The sequence below is a fragment of the Telmatherina bonti genome (assembly GCF_933228915.1).
Source record: "Telmatherina bonti genome assembly, chromosome: 4".
Classification (NCBI taxonomy): domain Eukaryota; kingdom Metazoa; phylum Chordata; class Actinopteri; order Atheriniformes; family Telmatherinidae; genus Telmatherina; species Telmatherina bonti.
The window spans coordinates 35,862,402-35,880,276 of record NC_136622.1 but is presented as its reverse complement, the minus strand read 5'-3'; the positions used below and the strand labels follow the sequence as shown (position 1 = coordinate 35,880,276).

The 17,875-nt window shown below is 41.4% G+C and overlaps 1 protein-coding gene across 1 annotated transcript in view; it reads left to right on the top strand.

Annotated features, from left to right (window-relative positions):
* Positions 1–296: 296 nt before the first annotated feature.
* lama5 (laminin, alpha 5) overlaps positions 297–17,875 on the top strand; it is a gene marked incomplete at its 5' end in the record, with an annotated part of 125,222 nt that continues 107,643 nt past the window's right edge. The window contains 2 exons of the mRNA XM_079238596.1: positions 297–551; positions 5,071–5,223. Of these exons, the coding sequence (XP_079094722.1) occupies positions 297–551; positions 5,071–5,223 (408 nt within the window). The remainder of the gene's footprint in view (positions 552–5,070; positions 5,224–17,875) is intronic.

The following is a 17,875-nucleotide window of genomic DNA, read 5'->3' as shown; positions in this document are numbered from 1 at the left end:
GGAGCTCCCGCCCTGCGGTTATCCCTGGGAAGGGGTTGGAGGGAGAAAGGGGAGGGAGGAGGAAGACCTGAGGTTCAGCCGGAGTTGGAGCCTGGTGGAGCGACACAGAGCAAGCAGAGGACGGACACCTCGAGGCTTCTCTCCAGGATTTTACCGACCTCCCCACCTCACCAGTCCGAAGTCGGCTTCCACCTCCTTTCTCCCCGCAGATGCGTCTCTGCACCAGAACTTAACTTGGTTTAACTTTGCCTCTCGGATCTGGATCGAGCCGACAGGTGGAGATGATGATGATGATGATGATGGCGAACGGACCGGCGGCGCTCGTCCTCGCGCTGTTCGCCACCTGCTTCCGCTTCGTGTCGGTCCAGGAGCTGCCGAACAGCGGCCTGAACGGGTACAGCCTTCACCCGCCCTACTTCAACCTGGCGGAGGGCACCAAGATCACCGCCACGGCGACCTGCGGGGAGGACGAGGGCGGCAGGAGCGTGCGGGACCTGTACTGCAAGCTGGTGGGGGGCCCGGTGTCCGGGGACCCGGGCCAGACCATTCAGGTGAGATTTACTTATTTATCACGCGTCAGGTGCTTTTATTTATTCATTAAAAAATATGTTTCTACCAAATTTATACATTTTAAAATAGATTTACTATTTAGAACTTTTTTTTTTTATTTCTATGTATTGAAATTTCTATGAAGTTGTACTTAAATTTATTTTAAATGTTGTTAAATTTTTTAAATTGATTAAATTTATTTTGAAAGCACGTTTTACAATGTCCCCGTAAAAGTTTAATTGTATTTATCTAAAAAAAAAAAAAAAAAAATTAGCTAATTTTCTTCCCTGAACCCCTTGGAGCTCGATCACGTGATGGTGATGATTATGAAGGTGTCTTTTTCACGCATCTTTTGCATGCATTGAGCTCGTTGCAACTTTTTCATCATGACTTTTCATGGTAGCTGCAGACTTTGTCATGATGCATTCAGGGTAAAGATTTGGAAGGGAGGGGGGGTCAGCAGTGCTGATCTCCAGCTGCTGTGCCAAGTCCTTGTTTCATGCACTGCTTCCTTTGTAGGACTTGGCAATACTTAGCAGGCGCCCCTTACATAAAACACAGTTTCACTCGGAGTGGACTCCACTAAAAGTTTTCCTCCTGACTGCGTTTCTTCACTTTTTTATGTTTCCATTTGTTTTCATGTGATGAGGCGTTTGTGAGGCTGTAAAGTGTCATCACAGGGCCTGTTGGGAGTTGTAACAGATTGGTAACACACACAAAAAGATGATTGCAGTTTCATGAGTTAACTATTAAAGCAACCCTCCAGGCAACAACGTAAAAGCTTATTGCCTTCTCTCTCTCTTTTTCCCACCTGTTCCCCACATTCCTCCCGGCGACTGACCCGTGTCCTCCAATCAGACTGACTTTACATGCTCTTTTTACCACCAGATTATTAAGGCCTGGGTGCTGCCGGCTTCCCTGTCATGTGTACAAGAAGCCTGGAAACTGATTTAAACTGGTTTAAACTGAAGCTGATGGGTCAAACTTTCTGACTTGTTATCGTCTCTCTGTCGTTCTCCTGTTGTCTGTTGTAGCTTGGTTCACACAAACAGAAATCGCAGTCTGGTCTGTAACAGTGAGATGTGAGTTTGTTTTTATCATTTCATTGGTTAATCCTTCAAACTCCACCAGATCACGCATCCTGTCAGTTATTTCTCAGGAGAGGAAGTGTACAACTCTGTGGGGTCAACTGGGAAGGATAGCTTACTCTTTAGGTTTAAGTTCACTGTCTTTTCATGTTTCCCGCCTCAACACACTTGACTCATATGAATGGCAGAGTTTAGTCAGAGATCTATTTGATGTCAATCAGGCACGTTGCAGCAGGGAAACCTCTAATGCCAGCAGGAATGTGGGCCTTGAGGACCAGGGTTGGGGATCATCACTGCTGTAGGTGATCTACGGAAGTTTTCCAGTTATTTTTCCCGTCCAGGAGGTTTACAATCCTGAAGCAATGTGTAGGGTTTATCCAGAAACAATGTATGGTAAATCCACCACTGTGTTGCTAAGACCCTCTTCTTTGATCTTGAGATGATGACCACTTCCTTTCAGACTTTCCACCAATCAGAGAGCTTAAACTGACGGTAATGTCCAATCAGGACCAACCAAAGATCAACAAGTGATGAGAAAAGCGGGAAAATAATGATCCTCTATGGCTGGAATAAAGCCAGAAAGACGTTTGTGATGCAGCTGAGGTGGAGGCGGTTTAGTGAGGATAGCAGGTAGATAGTAGCAGGAAGAAGTGTAAATATGTAGATAGTTTATCTGTTTGTTTCCAGAGATGACAGAATAATGCGCAGATGATAAAAGTATTGGTCCCTGTTGATCTGTGTGTTATTTCTACAAAGTTTTCATGTTAGTTGGCCTTTATACTGCTATAGATGCACAAATTTTACATGATACCAGGGTATACGGTAGTGTAGGGTTAGCGCTGCAGCCTCACAGCCAGAAGATTGCTGGTTTGGGGAAACCCCCCTCCGATGGGGGGGGGTTTCTTTGTGTTGGTAATGGCACCCTAGTATCCAACCTGACCCATCCTACATTTTGGGATCTTTCAGTGGGAGTACCAGTCTAACCAATCCAACACAAACCAGTGAAACTTGACGCACTGCAATCCATTGGTTGGGAAAAAAAAGGTCACTTCCTGTGCAATCCGGCATAAAAACAATGGCTCCTTGGCCGAAGCAACCGATTTTTTTGTTGGTTAAATCTTTGTTTAAAATGGTGTTAGGAAGCAGCGTTGTGTGGACGTCCGAGGAGGTCCGCGCTTTCCTTTAAGGCTCATCAGGGAGGAACATGATGGAGGAAGGCATTGCTCCGCGATGTGGCATCTGTTGCTATCCTGCTGATACTCCACCTCTCAGATCAAGTCACGGTTGGCTGAAGGAACGCAGCAGCGTTGCAGTTAACCACCCTGTCCCTAACCCACTGGTGGAAACGAGGCTGACCTTTGGGCGATTCTTCTGCCACCGCAGCCTTTTGAGCAGAAGATGAATCCTACATTTGTGGAGATGAAGTACAGGTTGCATTATGGCAACTGCTGTATGTCCTCATGAGGGAAAACAGTGATAGCACCGCGGCTAGATTTATTACCCATCAATACCGTGATCCTGATATGTCATTGTTAAACTCCTCTGGGTGGAGTCTTCCTGTTGAATTCTAAGAAACCTGACCCAGGTAGCCTCAGGAACCATCAGCTGTGAAATAAAACCCTCTTTTTGAATCTGTCACATTGTTCTGCTGTTTGGCATGTTTAGACTGAAACGTTACTTAAAGGGGGGAATTCCACAATAAGAAGGGTCAATAAACAAGATTTTTTACACTGGAGCAACACTGATATGTTTTCCTAGGAATGTTAAAGATGTTCCTGTTGTTTTCATTGATTACCTTTCCTCTGTCATGTTGATGTGATTGGCACTGGGAGGACTGAATGATTCAAGCCCTGCAGGTACATCTGAGGCTCCTACTTCCCTTTACGGAGAACAGGATAATGATTGTAAAAGTATAAAGGTCAAAACATTCAGGGATGTTGGACAATCTTAGAATGATGGCAGCAGGAGAATCTGGTTGGAAAGGTGGAAAGTGAACAGTTTTCCACAGTGAACTTCTTTAATCCCGGCATGTAAGAAACTGGAAACCTGTTCCTGCTCTCTTACTTACGTAAATATGGACGTCCGTTTCATACGTTGTCATATGTAGCCGCCCTCATACTTCCATCCGTCTTTATGTTCCATTGGTGTTTAGTCAGTTCATCCACTAGTGGGCAGTTCAGAGTTCACTTCTATGTTTTGACCTTGTTTGGTGGACGTAGTTGCAGATAAACTCACAAAGCCTCTCTTAAGATGCTCCATGTCTATAGTTGCTGATGTTATCTGCGTTGTCTTCTTCTGTGGTTGCTTTCATTTGGGGTTTTCTGTAGTCCACATCAGAGTGCGAATGAGCGTTCACACTGCTCCAAATGAACCGTACCATCCATGTAAGTGGATTAGGGTTTATTTAAAGACGACCAAACTGCTCCAGTGTGAAATGGACCCTTAAGGGGAACCTAATGGATTATTTCTGTTTATTTACATTGATAATAGGTAGATCTGTTTCAAACATTGCTTCCTTTTTACATGCATCCTTTACGTTGGCATGGTAGTCACGATGAGGCAGTGCAGAGTCCAAAACTCACCTCCAAGTTGCAACGTCAGTTTCAGACGACATGACGACACTTAGCGGTGTTGAGTTTAATAGTTTCTTTGATGCGTTGTGATTCAAAACAGAATCAGTAAAGTAACGTAGGAGGTTCCATGTTTTGTTTTTTTTTTCAGCTGTAGGACAATAAAGTTAGGTTGAAAAGAACATAATTGTTTACATGTTTATGATGTCTGTCATATTCAGGATAATTAGACTGATTTCTGAAATAATTATAAATAAATTAAAAAAAAAAAGTTTGTAATTATTAATGGCTTATTATAATTAATGAAAAATGTAGCAAAGTGTAGTATTTAAATAAAGGTTGAGGATGCAACTTGATCATGATGGACCAGTGAAGATGTACCGATCTAACGATGGTGGAGGATGATTGCGTCCCTTTTTAGAAAGATGTAAAGAGAAGCAACACAGATTGTTGGTGGTCTGTGTGGCCATTAAATAAATCGCTTCTTCTTCACTGGTCACACTTCAGCTGTGCAGCTCAACGCTGCCCCCATGGTTTTCAGCCAGTACTGCTCCATTTGCTGCACAAGAAAAGGACCAAATGATGCAAAAGATGAAGCTTCCTATTCTTTTGGCATAGAGCGAAAATGGGCCTTAAGGGTGCATTCACACTGGTGCTGTTTGGTCTACCTGGGGGGGCTACTGTGTAATGTTATCCTGGCGGTATGGTCCGATTGATAAAAGTGCCGCGTAAAAGCAAAGTAAACCAAAAGGAAGGTGTAGTGTTTCTACAGACTCCTGGTGGGAAAGTGCCGATATCTGACCAGTAGAACTGTTTTAACCCACATATACAACCTCACTGTATCTGCTTCATCACCTTCTCAGGGCCAGTACTGCGACATCTGCAGCCAGGGGGAAAGTGATCGAGCCCACCCCATCACCAACGCCATTGATGGGACAGAGCGATGGTGGCAGAGCCCGCCGCTGTCCCGCAGCACGGAGTACAATCAAGTCAACGTCACCCTAGACCTGGGACAGGTAGCATTACATAAAAACACTCTGACTTTGTGTTTGTGGCCTTCATATGAATAAGCTTTGTGTTGAGATTTTACTTGGTAGCAGCTGCAAATCTGATAATTAGTATTTTATGTACTTGAGCCCATTATTTAGCCGGCTGTTTGTTTCTGAACCTCGCGGTGATGGAAAACACTCAGCTGTGGTGCGACTTGATTAAACGCTGGAATTTCTGGCAGAAGGTTTTATTGCTGTTGTGGAGCGATGAATTAGATGAAGATATTCACACACACACACACACATGGGTGCATGACAACAGTGCACTCTCTCTCTCTCAGCATGATGGTAACCTTTTATTGTGTTTTTGAGTGCTTCTTTGGAACAACCTCTTCCTTCTCTTGGATGTAGGTCTTTTGTGCGAGGCTCTTGTCCTCAAGTGCCTTCCTCATTCAGCCGTGGAGAGACACTCCATATATGTGTGTGTGTGTGTGTGTGTGTGCTCTTGGGTTTTGGAGATTTTTTGGAGACTTTGTGTTTTTCCGTATTGGCATTCAGTTTCCCATTCCACCTCCCTTTGTTGTTCCTTTTGCTTCACTCTGTTCTTTTCTCCTTGATCTCCTTCGCTTTTAAGGTTAAAGGTCAATCTGTGTGTGTGTGTGTGTGTGTGTGTGTGTGTGTGTGTGTGTGTGTGTGTGTGTGTTCAGTTGTGAAAGATGCAACTTTGTTTACATTGTGGCAGTAATAAAAGTGAATAAAGTTTCAAGAGCATGAATAGTCTGAGGGTTTCTGGTTGACAACAGTAGCAGCCACAGGACCTTAAATGCAGCATTACAAGCTTAGTTACTATATATAATGTTTTATAAAAAAGAAAAATTTGACCAAATTTAACTTTATGTTCTTAAAAACCCTTTCTGTTATTTATGCGTACGTCACTCGTGTGTGCTCGTAACTACCAAACGGCAGTCAGAAAGTTTATTTTATGAAACTCAGATTATATCTTAAATTCTGGACAACTTACTTGGAAATGGCTTTGAAGTAAAGAAATCTACAGGAGATTGCCAAAAGTTATTTTAACCTGCCCAAGAAGCTGCTAAAGCAGGGGTGGGCAACTCCTGTCCTTGAGGTTTGCAGTCCTGCAAGGGCTTCACGTTTTTACCAATATACACCTCTTTCTGCAGCGATGAGCAGGTCCATTGATACCTTCAAAGCTTTGGATGGAGCTGTCAAACAGGCTTTAGTAGGAGAGGTCACATCTACAGCTATCGTCTGTAAAAAAGCCTCGGGTTTTTCCGATGTCAACAGACTAAAAATCTGTTTCTAAGAGTCACTGGAAGAGTTTATTTCCATTGTCTGGCAAATTCTGGTAAAATGGTTTGCCTTGACTTTGAGTTAGCTAAAGAAAAAGAGAATTATCGTAGATTGCCAACGGTTCTCCAAACCTAGACAAAGCTGTCTAAGGGCACATCAGCCTTTTTTTATCCGAATCCGAGTCCGTTTGCTCAGAAAGTCCGCTTCGTTTGGGGAAATGTGAATTCGACAAACGAATTCTGATTCAGGCCAAAGAAGCGGACTTGATCCGCCAACAGATGCAGGTCCCTGTTCGTTTAAAGCGGACCAAATACAGGAAGCAAATTACAAAAAAGTCACTACTGCATGTGGTGTTGCATTGCATTGTGGGTAAATCCATAGCGATGGCGTTAAGGGTCCTGCAGTATACTTGCAAAAGACACAATAAAAACCCAAAACAGCCATAGTTTGGTCTCCATGTTTAACTGGCAGGTGGAGGAAACAGAGTTTTCTTCTTCATGCCGGTCTGGTCCTCTCTTCTGCTAAATACTAGTGCAGCGCCACCTCTGGTGGGAATGGGGATAAATTATTCTAATGGTTTGGCTGGTTTGACCAAAGTGCAGCGTGAACACGATCTCGGACTGAATGGATACACCCCCCTACAGCTGAGCTGAGCCCCCAATCGGAGCGAGTCTACTGGACTATCCTGATGTGAACGCACCCTAACACATCTTTCATTGCAGTCACACATTAAACCTTTCAGGCTTCGGAACAGCTCATCGAACAGCTCAGCGGGGACGTCAGAGACCTACATCTCTCCTATTTTATGTAGCCTTCGCTTCTCTGATATCAGACTATGTAAGTCACTTGGATATAAGCGTCTGCTAAATGACTGTAGAATAGAATAGACTAAAAATGTGTTTCTACTCTTTTAATGTTGAAGGAGGACAATACTGTGCTGTGTGGCCATCTGGCATAGCGGCCATTTTCTTGGTGGTCTGATGTGTTTGTGAGGCCAAAAGTGTGTTTATTGGTCTTGCTGGTCCATAAAACTCAGCAGATTGATGGCCTAACTAACACTGCTCTGCCTGCTTCATTTCTAATCTTATTCCCCATTTATGCAACTTCTCTCCTCTTTTACTGGAACATTCAAACTCTGACATTGTTCTAATTTTCCAGGTTAAGACAACTCTTTATGAGACTTCAATAGACATCCAAGCGTTCTGACATTATATGCAGCAGTAACGAATGAATAGTTTGCGAAAATCATCTATTCCAAAATGCAAAGTATCAAGGAAATATTTACCTTGTGAAATAGACAAGACTGTAGTTGTATGACTAATTCACAGTACTTGATGTTTTTTCCATCCATAACTGAATGTTTACCATATTTTCCACAGATTGAAAGCAGGACTACTGCAATGGATCACCAAATAATACCCTACTTTTATATTGTCATGAGAATTATACATTATTTTGCTGTATTTTCTAATACTTCATCAGTTTTGTATAAATACCTCTATGTGACAAAGCCTCCTTGTCACATTGGATGCCGACAGACATCTTTATATCCAGCCACACACACACACACACACACACACACATGTACACACTAAGCGGTTGGTAACTTACCGCGGGTTGACCTGTTCACTGCTAGCTGGGTGTCATCGTCACGTGACGCCCTGAAAACGCTGCATCCCGGCGTATTGTGGGGTTCCATGTTGTTATAAATGGTTAATTATTGTGATGACACGAATGTTTAAATGTATCTGGTGTGGAATGTATCTGTTTAAATATTTGTGTATGGAACCAAAAGGAATAGAAGAAAAACCATGTTAATTGAGAAGCTTCCTTTTAGGGGAGGAGCATTAAGTTTATAAGGTACTCATTCAGAGCAGAAAAGCGTGGAGAGTAGTTGGATGATATTGGCAAACTGGCTTTCAAGAAATTTGTGTGGAAAACCCATTTAAATAGTGTAAATATTGTACATATTTGGAGCACTGGATATACTGCTGCACTGGGGAATAAAAACCTCTTCAACAGAGTACCGACGTCGCCATCGTTCTTGTACGTCACAGAACCCCGTCACACTCTAGAAAGCATGTCTGAAGGAAACAATTGACAGGAGTGTCTTCAGTCTTTTGTCAGTTTCATTGAAGATGTGGAAGATGTTGATCTTCAGACATTTAGTATGAGAAAGCATGTTTGCAGTTAAGGTGGTGCAACAGATTTTATCTCAACAGATTTATTGTTTTATGGCCGGGGTGTCCAAAGTCGGTTCACCAAGGGCCGCTGTCCTGCAGGTTTTCAATGTATCTCTGCTTCAACACACCTGACTCCAATTAAAGGTTCTAACAGCCTATGACTCATTCATTTAAGTCAGGTGTGTTGCAACAGGAATACATGAAACGTCAGCTGGATTGTGGCCCTCGAGAACCTGAGCTGGACACCCTTGCATTCTAATTATATATTGTAAAAATACAAAAAATGTAAAGGCCACAAAAACTTTACACTAAGAATTTTTCTTTTTTTCTCATTTTCTTTACATTTTCTAGGCTTGGATGAGGTGAAAGTAAAAGCAAAAACAAAAAAGTAGTAGCATCAAAGGGTTAACAATGCATGGATGTTGCTGTTGCTGATGTAAGGCAACGTGTTGAGGCGCCCCCATCTTGCATGTTTGCAGTAATGTAACAGAATATCGTTTGAAGCATGATGTTGTTTTACAACCAGTTTGTCTGAAGTCAACATGATCAACGTAGACTTTGCTTAAATCTGATCCAAACATTCGTGCATCACAACGGCATTCAGAGCTGCAGCTGACAGAGCGGTGGGGGGCGTGTGTATGGGGGGGTGGGGGTCTCCAGTTACCAGGTTGCAGTTTTTGTCTTGAAAGAATGTAGGTGGGTGAAGAGTGGGGCTTGTGTTTGTGTTAGTGACAGGGTGCAGAGAAGGTGCTGAACACCCCTCACGTAACCGCCCCCCCGTCTGAATGAAAGAGAGAGAGAACAGAGAGATCGGAATTTGAGTTAACCTGTCTCAGCATGCAGAGGGGAGGGCTTGTTGAATTACCCCTATCTCCCTGTGTGGCGCTGCTCAAATCCAATGAAATCTGGAGAAAATATGTAGACGCATCCTGGAAGCAGATAAGATACCCCCAAAACCCTCTGAAGCTCCCAGGTCTGGTGGAGAAGCACATCTGTAGTGCTGCATTAGGAATATTGCAACTAATCTCATTTTATTAACAAACATTGAGCCAATATGGTATTGTGTTCATACTGCATTTCAATAAGGGCCATTTCTGCTCTCTTATGGATGGAACCATTTCGTAGTTGCCATAGTTAAGTCAGATCATCCACTAGTGGAAAGTGATGAGTTCAGAGCTGTTCAAAAACACCAGAAGAAGAATAAAAACCATTGTTTTTTGCTCTTTACTTCCTGTGTGTCTTCTGCTGTTTCTGTGTCTTCATCTTCTTGTTCCTCATATTCTTCTCTGATTTAGTCCTTTTGCTGGTTGTTTGTCAGCTTTACAACTCAGCATTGCTCCCACCATTTCCGGTGGTGATGCTCCATTGTCACCATCAGGTCAAGGATAGCTCAGTCCTGTGAAAATGGACCAAATTATTTACGTAAGCAACTTAAGAAACGGACAAAACCGGCCATCTGTTTTGGCACTTTGGTGATTAGCAAACCAAGAAGAAGTCTTAGTTGGTCCTGTGATGGACTGGTGACCCGTCCATGGTCACCTTGCAGGGTCACCCTCGCCTTAAGCGACAGAATCTGGGATCGGATTCAGGTTAGGGATGAAATTAAAGACGTACCACAGAACCCCTATTGACTGCTAACTCTGCATCCAGCTTGCATTCTACCTCTACTGAGACTCTTGTCTGCTGGTACAGGGTGTTTTAACTCAACTCAGCTTTATTTATAAAGCCCTTTAAAACAACCAGAGTTGAAACAAAGTGCTGTACACAGTCGGCCAAAATAAAAACAGAATAAAACAGTTCAAATGGAAATAAATAACACAATAAAACAACAAGTCATACAAGGAATACAGAATTAAAACAATAAAACAAATTAAATAGTAAGTAAAAACCAATAATGAAAATAAACTAAAGCACACTGACCAGAAACTTAGTTGGGTTAAAGGCCAAGGAATAAAAATGGGTTTTAAGATGACTTTTAAAAATGGACTGGCAACATAAAAAGCTCTGTCCCCTCTGAGCTTCCATTTGGACCTCGGTACGTCCAGGAGCAGCAGGTCAGCTGACCCGAGGCATGTTTTAAGATTGAGAAGTTACGCAGTGCATCTTTAAGTACAAATATAATCAGCCATTAAAGCCATGCTATTTATTACAAATGAGGCATTTGTTGAGATATGCATCTTGAGCAGGCTAATATCAAAGTGAAGATTAATCTTCTGTATATGGTGCAAACCTTCAGGTCCCTGCAGTCCTGTTGGAGTAACTTAGTTTAGAAAAACACAAACCGAGCATTGTTAATCATGGAGTGATGCAAGTTTTTACATCGGAGTGTATTTTCACCTTGTGTCCGGGTGTGTACGTTTTCATTCCTCAGACGTGTGGTAGTGGAAGAACTGCTGTCACATGTGAAGGGGTGGGGAGATAATAAATACAGTTTGAAGGCAAGGTAAATAAAATACCTCAGAAGACAGGAGGGGAGGAAGGAACATGGGATGGAGAATTTGAGGTAAAGGATAATACAGGTGAGAGCATGGAAAGAGGAGGAGACAGGAGAACAGGAGATGCTTGTTGGTGTCAGCACACTATTATTAGAGTAAAAGCTTGAGAGGGGAATGTGTGTTTGTGTGTGTATGCGTGTTCCTCAGGTGAGGTCTTCTGTTACACAATCCTGCCTTCTCGAGCTAAAAAAAAAAAGTTTCCTCTGATCTGATCTGTCAGCAGCTTCAGCTTGGAGCCTCAGAGCTGCATCAGACTTTGGACTCTGTTGTGAAACCTCCAGAGTTTGGGGGGTTATTACTTGTCCTGGTGCTTTAGCTTTGCTCTGCAGTTAAAGACTGACGTTGAAGTGGATTCATAATGGACAGAAACCAAGAGTTTTAACACTTTTGATTTAACACGAGTTTTCTTCTGGTGCTTTTTATTTGGCAGTTTGTGTGTCATCTTCTTACTGTTTCTCTTCTTCACTGGTTTTCTTCCTTCACTCGTTGCATGGCAGCTATACCACTCAACGCTGCCCCCTGGGATTACTGGTGGTATTGCTCCATTTGTTAAGCGACGGCTCGCTAAGTCCCTTGAAAATCGAGCAAATGAAACTGTCCATCCATTTGCATATCCACCTTTTGCATCGAGCCTAAATGGGTCTTTAAATGCCCAACTGGAATTTGTTAGGTTAGATTTGATGGTTTTTTTTCTCTTTTTTAAAACATCATTAATCTCATTGTAATATAACACACTTGTTGTCCAACTCCAACTCCATACATCATCCCAGAGACATGATTTAGCACCCAGCATGCCATTTACGGAGGTAAATATGGATAATGTGCCAACAGAATTATGATACGTTGTTTAATTTGATCTTGCCACATTTTGGCTCCTTCATCGCAGAATTGTGATCTCAGTCATGTTGCTTTACATGACTAAGATAATGTAGTAAAGCAACATGAATGTCAGACTGAGTTTACATGGAAAAAGATCAGAAATGCTCCTGGAGGGCCAGTATCCAGCAGGTTTTTGTTGTCTCCCTCTACCAACACAGCTGATTCCAATCAAATGCATCCAGCAGCTACTTATCAACCTGTTTTTAAGTTTCGGTCAGGTGTGTTGGAGCATGGAGACAAAAACCTGCTGGATATCGGCCCTCGAAGGTTGGAGTTTGACACCTGTGTCATAGAATGAACCGATATGTTGCATTCATGGTTATTATTATGCACTGGATAAAATGCTTTATACATGAAATATATTGTTATTTTTATATTGAAAATATAAACCCGTTTTTGGTATTAATGTCAACAAATGGTACAGATGTAATTGTCCATACAGCCAGTGTTATATCGATGGCTGACCTGTGTGTGAACTATGGTTTGACATGGGATTGGGTGAGTTGGGGATGAGGGTTTGGTGGGTTATTTAAAAATAAAAAAAGAGCCAGACTTTAGCTACAAGAACAGCTGAGCTTTGGTCTTTGTGTTTACCGTGCAATATGATCCTTTAGTCTTTCTTTCCTCTAATAAATGTAATGCTGGTAATGCAAATGATCTCTTCTGCAAAGTTAATATCTTGCATAATATTTAGTTACATCTGTAAAAACAAAGTTTTGTAATTAACATTTGAAAGTGCTCCAAGCTGCAGACACACAAGAATCCTTAGATGTCATACAGATTTAAAACAAACAATTATATCGATTTATTGATTAAATGTAAGTGTGGGTTGACATTTGCTTTATCTTGGCCACCCCATAAAAAAATAACCTGGATACACCACTGCTTTCAAGTAAAATATTATGTAATAGATTGAACATGGACTCACAAATGTTTCATAAAACACACAAATCCTCTTTAGGAACATTTGAAGTGAAGTTTAAGAAATTTGAATGATTTTCACACATGCTCAGTTCTTTGGTGTGCTGGCAGGTTTCCCTACACATAAAGAGGCTTAGGCACTCATGCCGTGTTGACGTAGCTTCATTCTTCAGTGTAAGAGAGGGATCAATGCCAACTCACTCTGACTGAATTCTTCCTGCCATTGAAGCAGTTTTTAATGTCGGAGTGCCAGCTCTGAGCCAGTGGGTGGAGGTTGTTGGACGTTCACACATCTACAAAATCACAACAGTTTCTGGCTCTCAGTTTACACATGAATCAGTTTTTTTTATTTAACAAGAGTTTCTAGGAAGAGAAATGACTAAGCTTGATGTGTTAATAGGGAGTTCAGGTGGTTGACTGCGGCTAGCTTCATGCTGGCAGCTGGCATTTTCTCTGTTTGCTTACTTTCTCTTCACAAAAATCAGAATTATGGTCCTTTTCCTTCCACTTTTAGATCTTCCTTTACAACATCAGATTGATTAGAAGATATATTTGTATATTTTTTTCATTTAGTCGCTACTTTAATATCAGCTAGCAGCATTACTAGCTCTTGTTTAATATAATTTGGATCGTGTAGTGATAGCTTCATAATTGCTAGGCAACGTGGATACTGAGTTGCTCTTTGAGGATTTTAAGTTTATTTTCAGCTTCAATATGAATTTAAGAATTTAGTTATTATGTAGTCCCTAAATGCACTCACTGAAAACTAAATATGTTTCCCCACATTATCTTAAAACTAATCGAGTGCTAGCATAGAATTAGATTAGCACTGCTACATAGCTTCATGCTAACATCAGGTAAATAGGCTAACGTATCATTAGTTGTATATGTCCATATGTAAGTGCTTATAAAATATGACTAACGTTTAGTTTAGACTTGTTTACAGATACTGGTGATCCAAATGTCTAGAAGATACTTTTGTCCACACTGAATGCCCCTTTTTTTTTCTACGTGTCTTTCCTTTTGTTCAGACAGCGACTTGAAATAGACTCCATGCAGCCAGTGGATGATACTGTACATCACAGAACTACCAAAATATATACATATAATATTTAGATTAATTCATCACCATCTGAACAGGAAGTTTTCACGTATACCTGACAAAATTTATATTAATTCACATTAGGTGGTTTGAGGGTGGGTGTTAATTTAAAGTTTTTCGATTCAATCCAGCTTTTTTTGTACAGCACCATTTCACAACAATACCATCTCAGGGCTCTTTACAAACACATCAATTCAAGCCAAATCATGATAAATATGAGAGAAACCAACAGATTGCGTTGAATCTTGACTTGGATCCAATCCCCCATCCTGAGCTGCATGAGGCGACGTTGGAAAGGAAAACTCCCTTGTAACTTTTCCTATCTGCAGTGAAGAATGTGTATGAGATATCGATTTGAAAGGAGGACAAATCATGTTTTGTCTGAGAAAACTCCTTTTTTAAAATTTCATACACAGCTGTATTATCTGCTGTGTGTTTGTGACCTGTTGTTCAACATCTATTCACTCAATTCTGTAGAGTCTGAAATCTTTTCCAGATATTACCTGTTAATCATTGGTGAATCTGTTCTTTTTTCTCACATTGTCTTATCATCATCCTTCCCATCTTCCTCTTTGCGCTCTGCCTTCTCAGCGAAGCCTTCATCGCTGTCTCTGAGCACAAAGACTCCTCTGTTTGGCAGCGTAATGATGCTGAGAACCAGAACGAAAGTAAAGATCAAAACGATGCACATTAGATATCTCTCGTTCGTGCTTCATCTGTGCAGCTGAAAAGGGTCATAAATGCCATTTTAATACATTTACCGTTTGCTTTTCTCATCAGACTTTGAGTTTTGGAGGAAGATGATCAGTGTTTATCTGAGTGTTTGAACTTTTAACTGGTTGAAAGTGTGGACGAATAACAACACCCTGTAGGCATGAATGTGTTGTCTCCCTCCAGATGCATCACTAAGGTTTTCCGTAAGCAAACGCGACGTGACAGGCTGGATTCTGTTTACCACAAACTTAACCAATCATCATAATTCTCAGTTTGAATACAGACAAAACAGAGTCCTGAAAAGAAATCATTCATTAAACTTAGAGCGGTTTTTTTTTTAACCTTTTTTCTATGAAAAAGGTCAAGTTACTGTTTAAAATAATCTTGTTTCATTTTAACTATTTCTTGTTGAAGTTTTGTCCCATTTAAATCCAGAAAAATCCCACTTCGATGATGTTGTTTTCCTTTTAAACAGAGAGTTAAGCTATTTTCTTACATATCAGTTTTATAATTCATCATGAGCGTATGGAACTGCACAATACCTAAATGTTGCAATAATCAACTGGTGATGGAAACGCCTGTATTTCGACAAACTTCAAATCCCACAAAAACGTTTTTATGCTCTCTGAGGCGACCTTTCATTTAGAAGTATGTCGCAAAGGTGTCATGGAAATACTATTTGCTAAGTCACGTTGTTAACCGGCTAAAAACTGCAGTTCTATGTTCTTCTTACTTGAATCGGGAGATTGGGTACCTGTCAATCAAAATGACACGCCCCTAAATATGCAGAATTTTAAGATTAAATTCTTTTTAAACGGGTGAGTTAGAAAAAAGTCCACTGCCCCCACAGTTGTCATGAAGGTAAACCTGACCTATTAAACCTAAAATGGCTTTTGTACCCTGCTGTAAACATGTTTATTTCTGCTGTAAACATGTTTATTTCTGCAGTGAAGTTGGTCTTTTTAACATGGGAGACTATGGGGATTTGCTCCGTTTTGGAGCCTCTAGTGGATGAAGGGGGAACTGCAGTTCTATGCACTTCCGCATAGGCTTCACTTTTAACCGCCAGAGGTTGCTGCTAGGCGGCGACATATGATGACATCATACACAGACGTTTGTGGTGTGATTGACTTTCATTTCTTCTGGCAGCTCTAAAGGTGGGCACCTTCTCCAATAATGACGTAGAAATGAACAAACGTCTGGAAAACCGATTACCATCAATTATCAATACCTTTGTTTAATTTTTAACGTCTTCACACCTGAATTTATTGACAAATAAAATAATTACAGGAGAAATGAGGAAGTTAATAACAAGAAGAGAAGACTTGAATAAAATGTAATCCACTTAAACATCGCACATGCACTTCCACATAGGCTTCACTTTTAACCGCCGGAGGCTCCGTCCATCTTTCATATACGGTCTATGGTGGAAACACTTAAATCCTAATATGATGGGTTTTAGTATGTGAAGAGCAGCTCATTACACATCGTGGCATTTCTTACACACTCAGTCATGAACTTTCAAAAAGGGATGCATCTTTGGGGCCTTTCTCCCTCCGTTGTCGTTTTTCACCGTAACTCCGTCAACCACATAGTTGAGTAACACATTAGTCAGCAGTGTGTTTCCTGTGTTTCCCGTTGGAGATCCTTTCTTCTGTTTTTAACGCTGGCCATCACGTCGCATCCGACAGATGGACTCTTTCATTCCCTCCTCGCCTCGTTCTGGATTGAATCGTTTGTGTCACTGCCGTCTCATCGGCCTTTCTCTTCTTGTTTTCTCCTTTGTTTGCCTCGTTCGGGTTAAACATTGCCCCCGTCCGCTCACACAAACACACAATTAGCACACATTTTTCTGTCATTCATTATGTGTACTGGTCAGGAAAATGAGTGAAGAGGGGGAGAGTAAGTGTTGCAGAGAGAGAAATCTGACCTTAATAGAAGGGATTGGGTTTGGACGGAAGGGGAAAGAGGTGGATAAAATATATAGTTGAAGCCACATTAAAGTCAGAATGATGATGGCAGTTTACAATCATTTGCTGGTATTTCAGTCCTATATGGCTTTTTTTCTTTCTTTTTAGCTGCTATCAGGAGGTTATGACGAGCAACAGCAGATTCCACGTGTTTTCTTTTAGTTCAGGACAAGATCCAACATGATAAAGTTCATACAACATGCTTCCAAAGAAAAAGAGACTCTCAGGAAAACATGCATATAACCAGAATGCAGTAATAACACGCATTTTACTTTATTAACATATCAGATGTCAACATGGGTACATTTTTATGGAAAATATGAGCTCATAGTGAATCTGATGCAGAAACACGTCTGTAAAAAGCTTGAACAGGAGCAACAAAAGGCTGAAAAAGTAACTGGAATAAATGAGAGACAAGAGTTTGACAATGAAATGGGTTTATCTGCAAAAGGTCAGGACCATGACTGGCTATGAAAGGAGCATTTCAGAGAGGCAAAGTCTCTCAGATGGAAAGATGTTCACCAGTTTGAGACAAACTGCGACAAAAATGTTTTACAGAAAAATGTTCTTAAATATTTTGAAGATTTTGAAGATTACATGTAAATTAAACTAAATAATGAGATCAAAAGATTCTGAGAATCAGGAGGAGTCTCTGTGCGCATGGTCTAAAATGGATGGTCATGATCTTTGGTTGCATTAGTGCCGATGGCGTGGGCAGCTTCCACATCTGGGAAGCTCCATCAATGCTGAAACATCTGCTCCCATCCAGACAACGTCTCTTTCAGGGAAGACCTTCCACCATGCTGAACCACATCCTGATGGTGGAACAGGAGAACTGGTCCAGCAGGACCATGCTGAACCACATCCTGATGGTGGAACAGGAGAACTGGTCCAGCAGGACCATGCTGAACCACATCCTGATGGTGGAACAGGAGAACTGGTCCAGCAGGACCATGCTGAACCACATCCTGATGGTGGAACAGGAGAACTGGTCCAGCAGGACCATTCTGAACCACATCCTGATGGTGGAACAGGAGAACTGGTCCAGCAGGACCAGCTGAACCACATCCTGATGGTGGAACAGGAGAACTGGTCCAGCAGGAC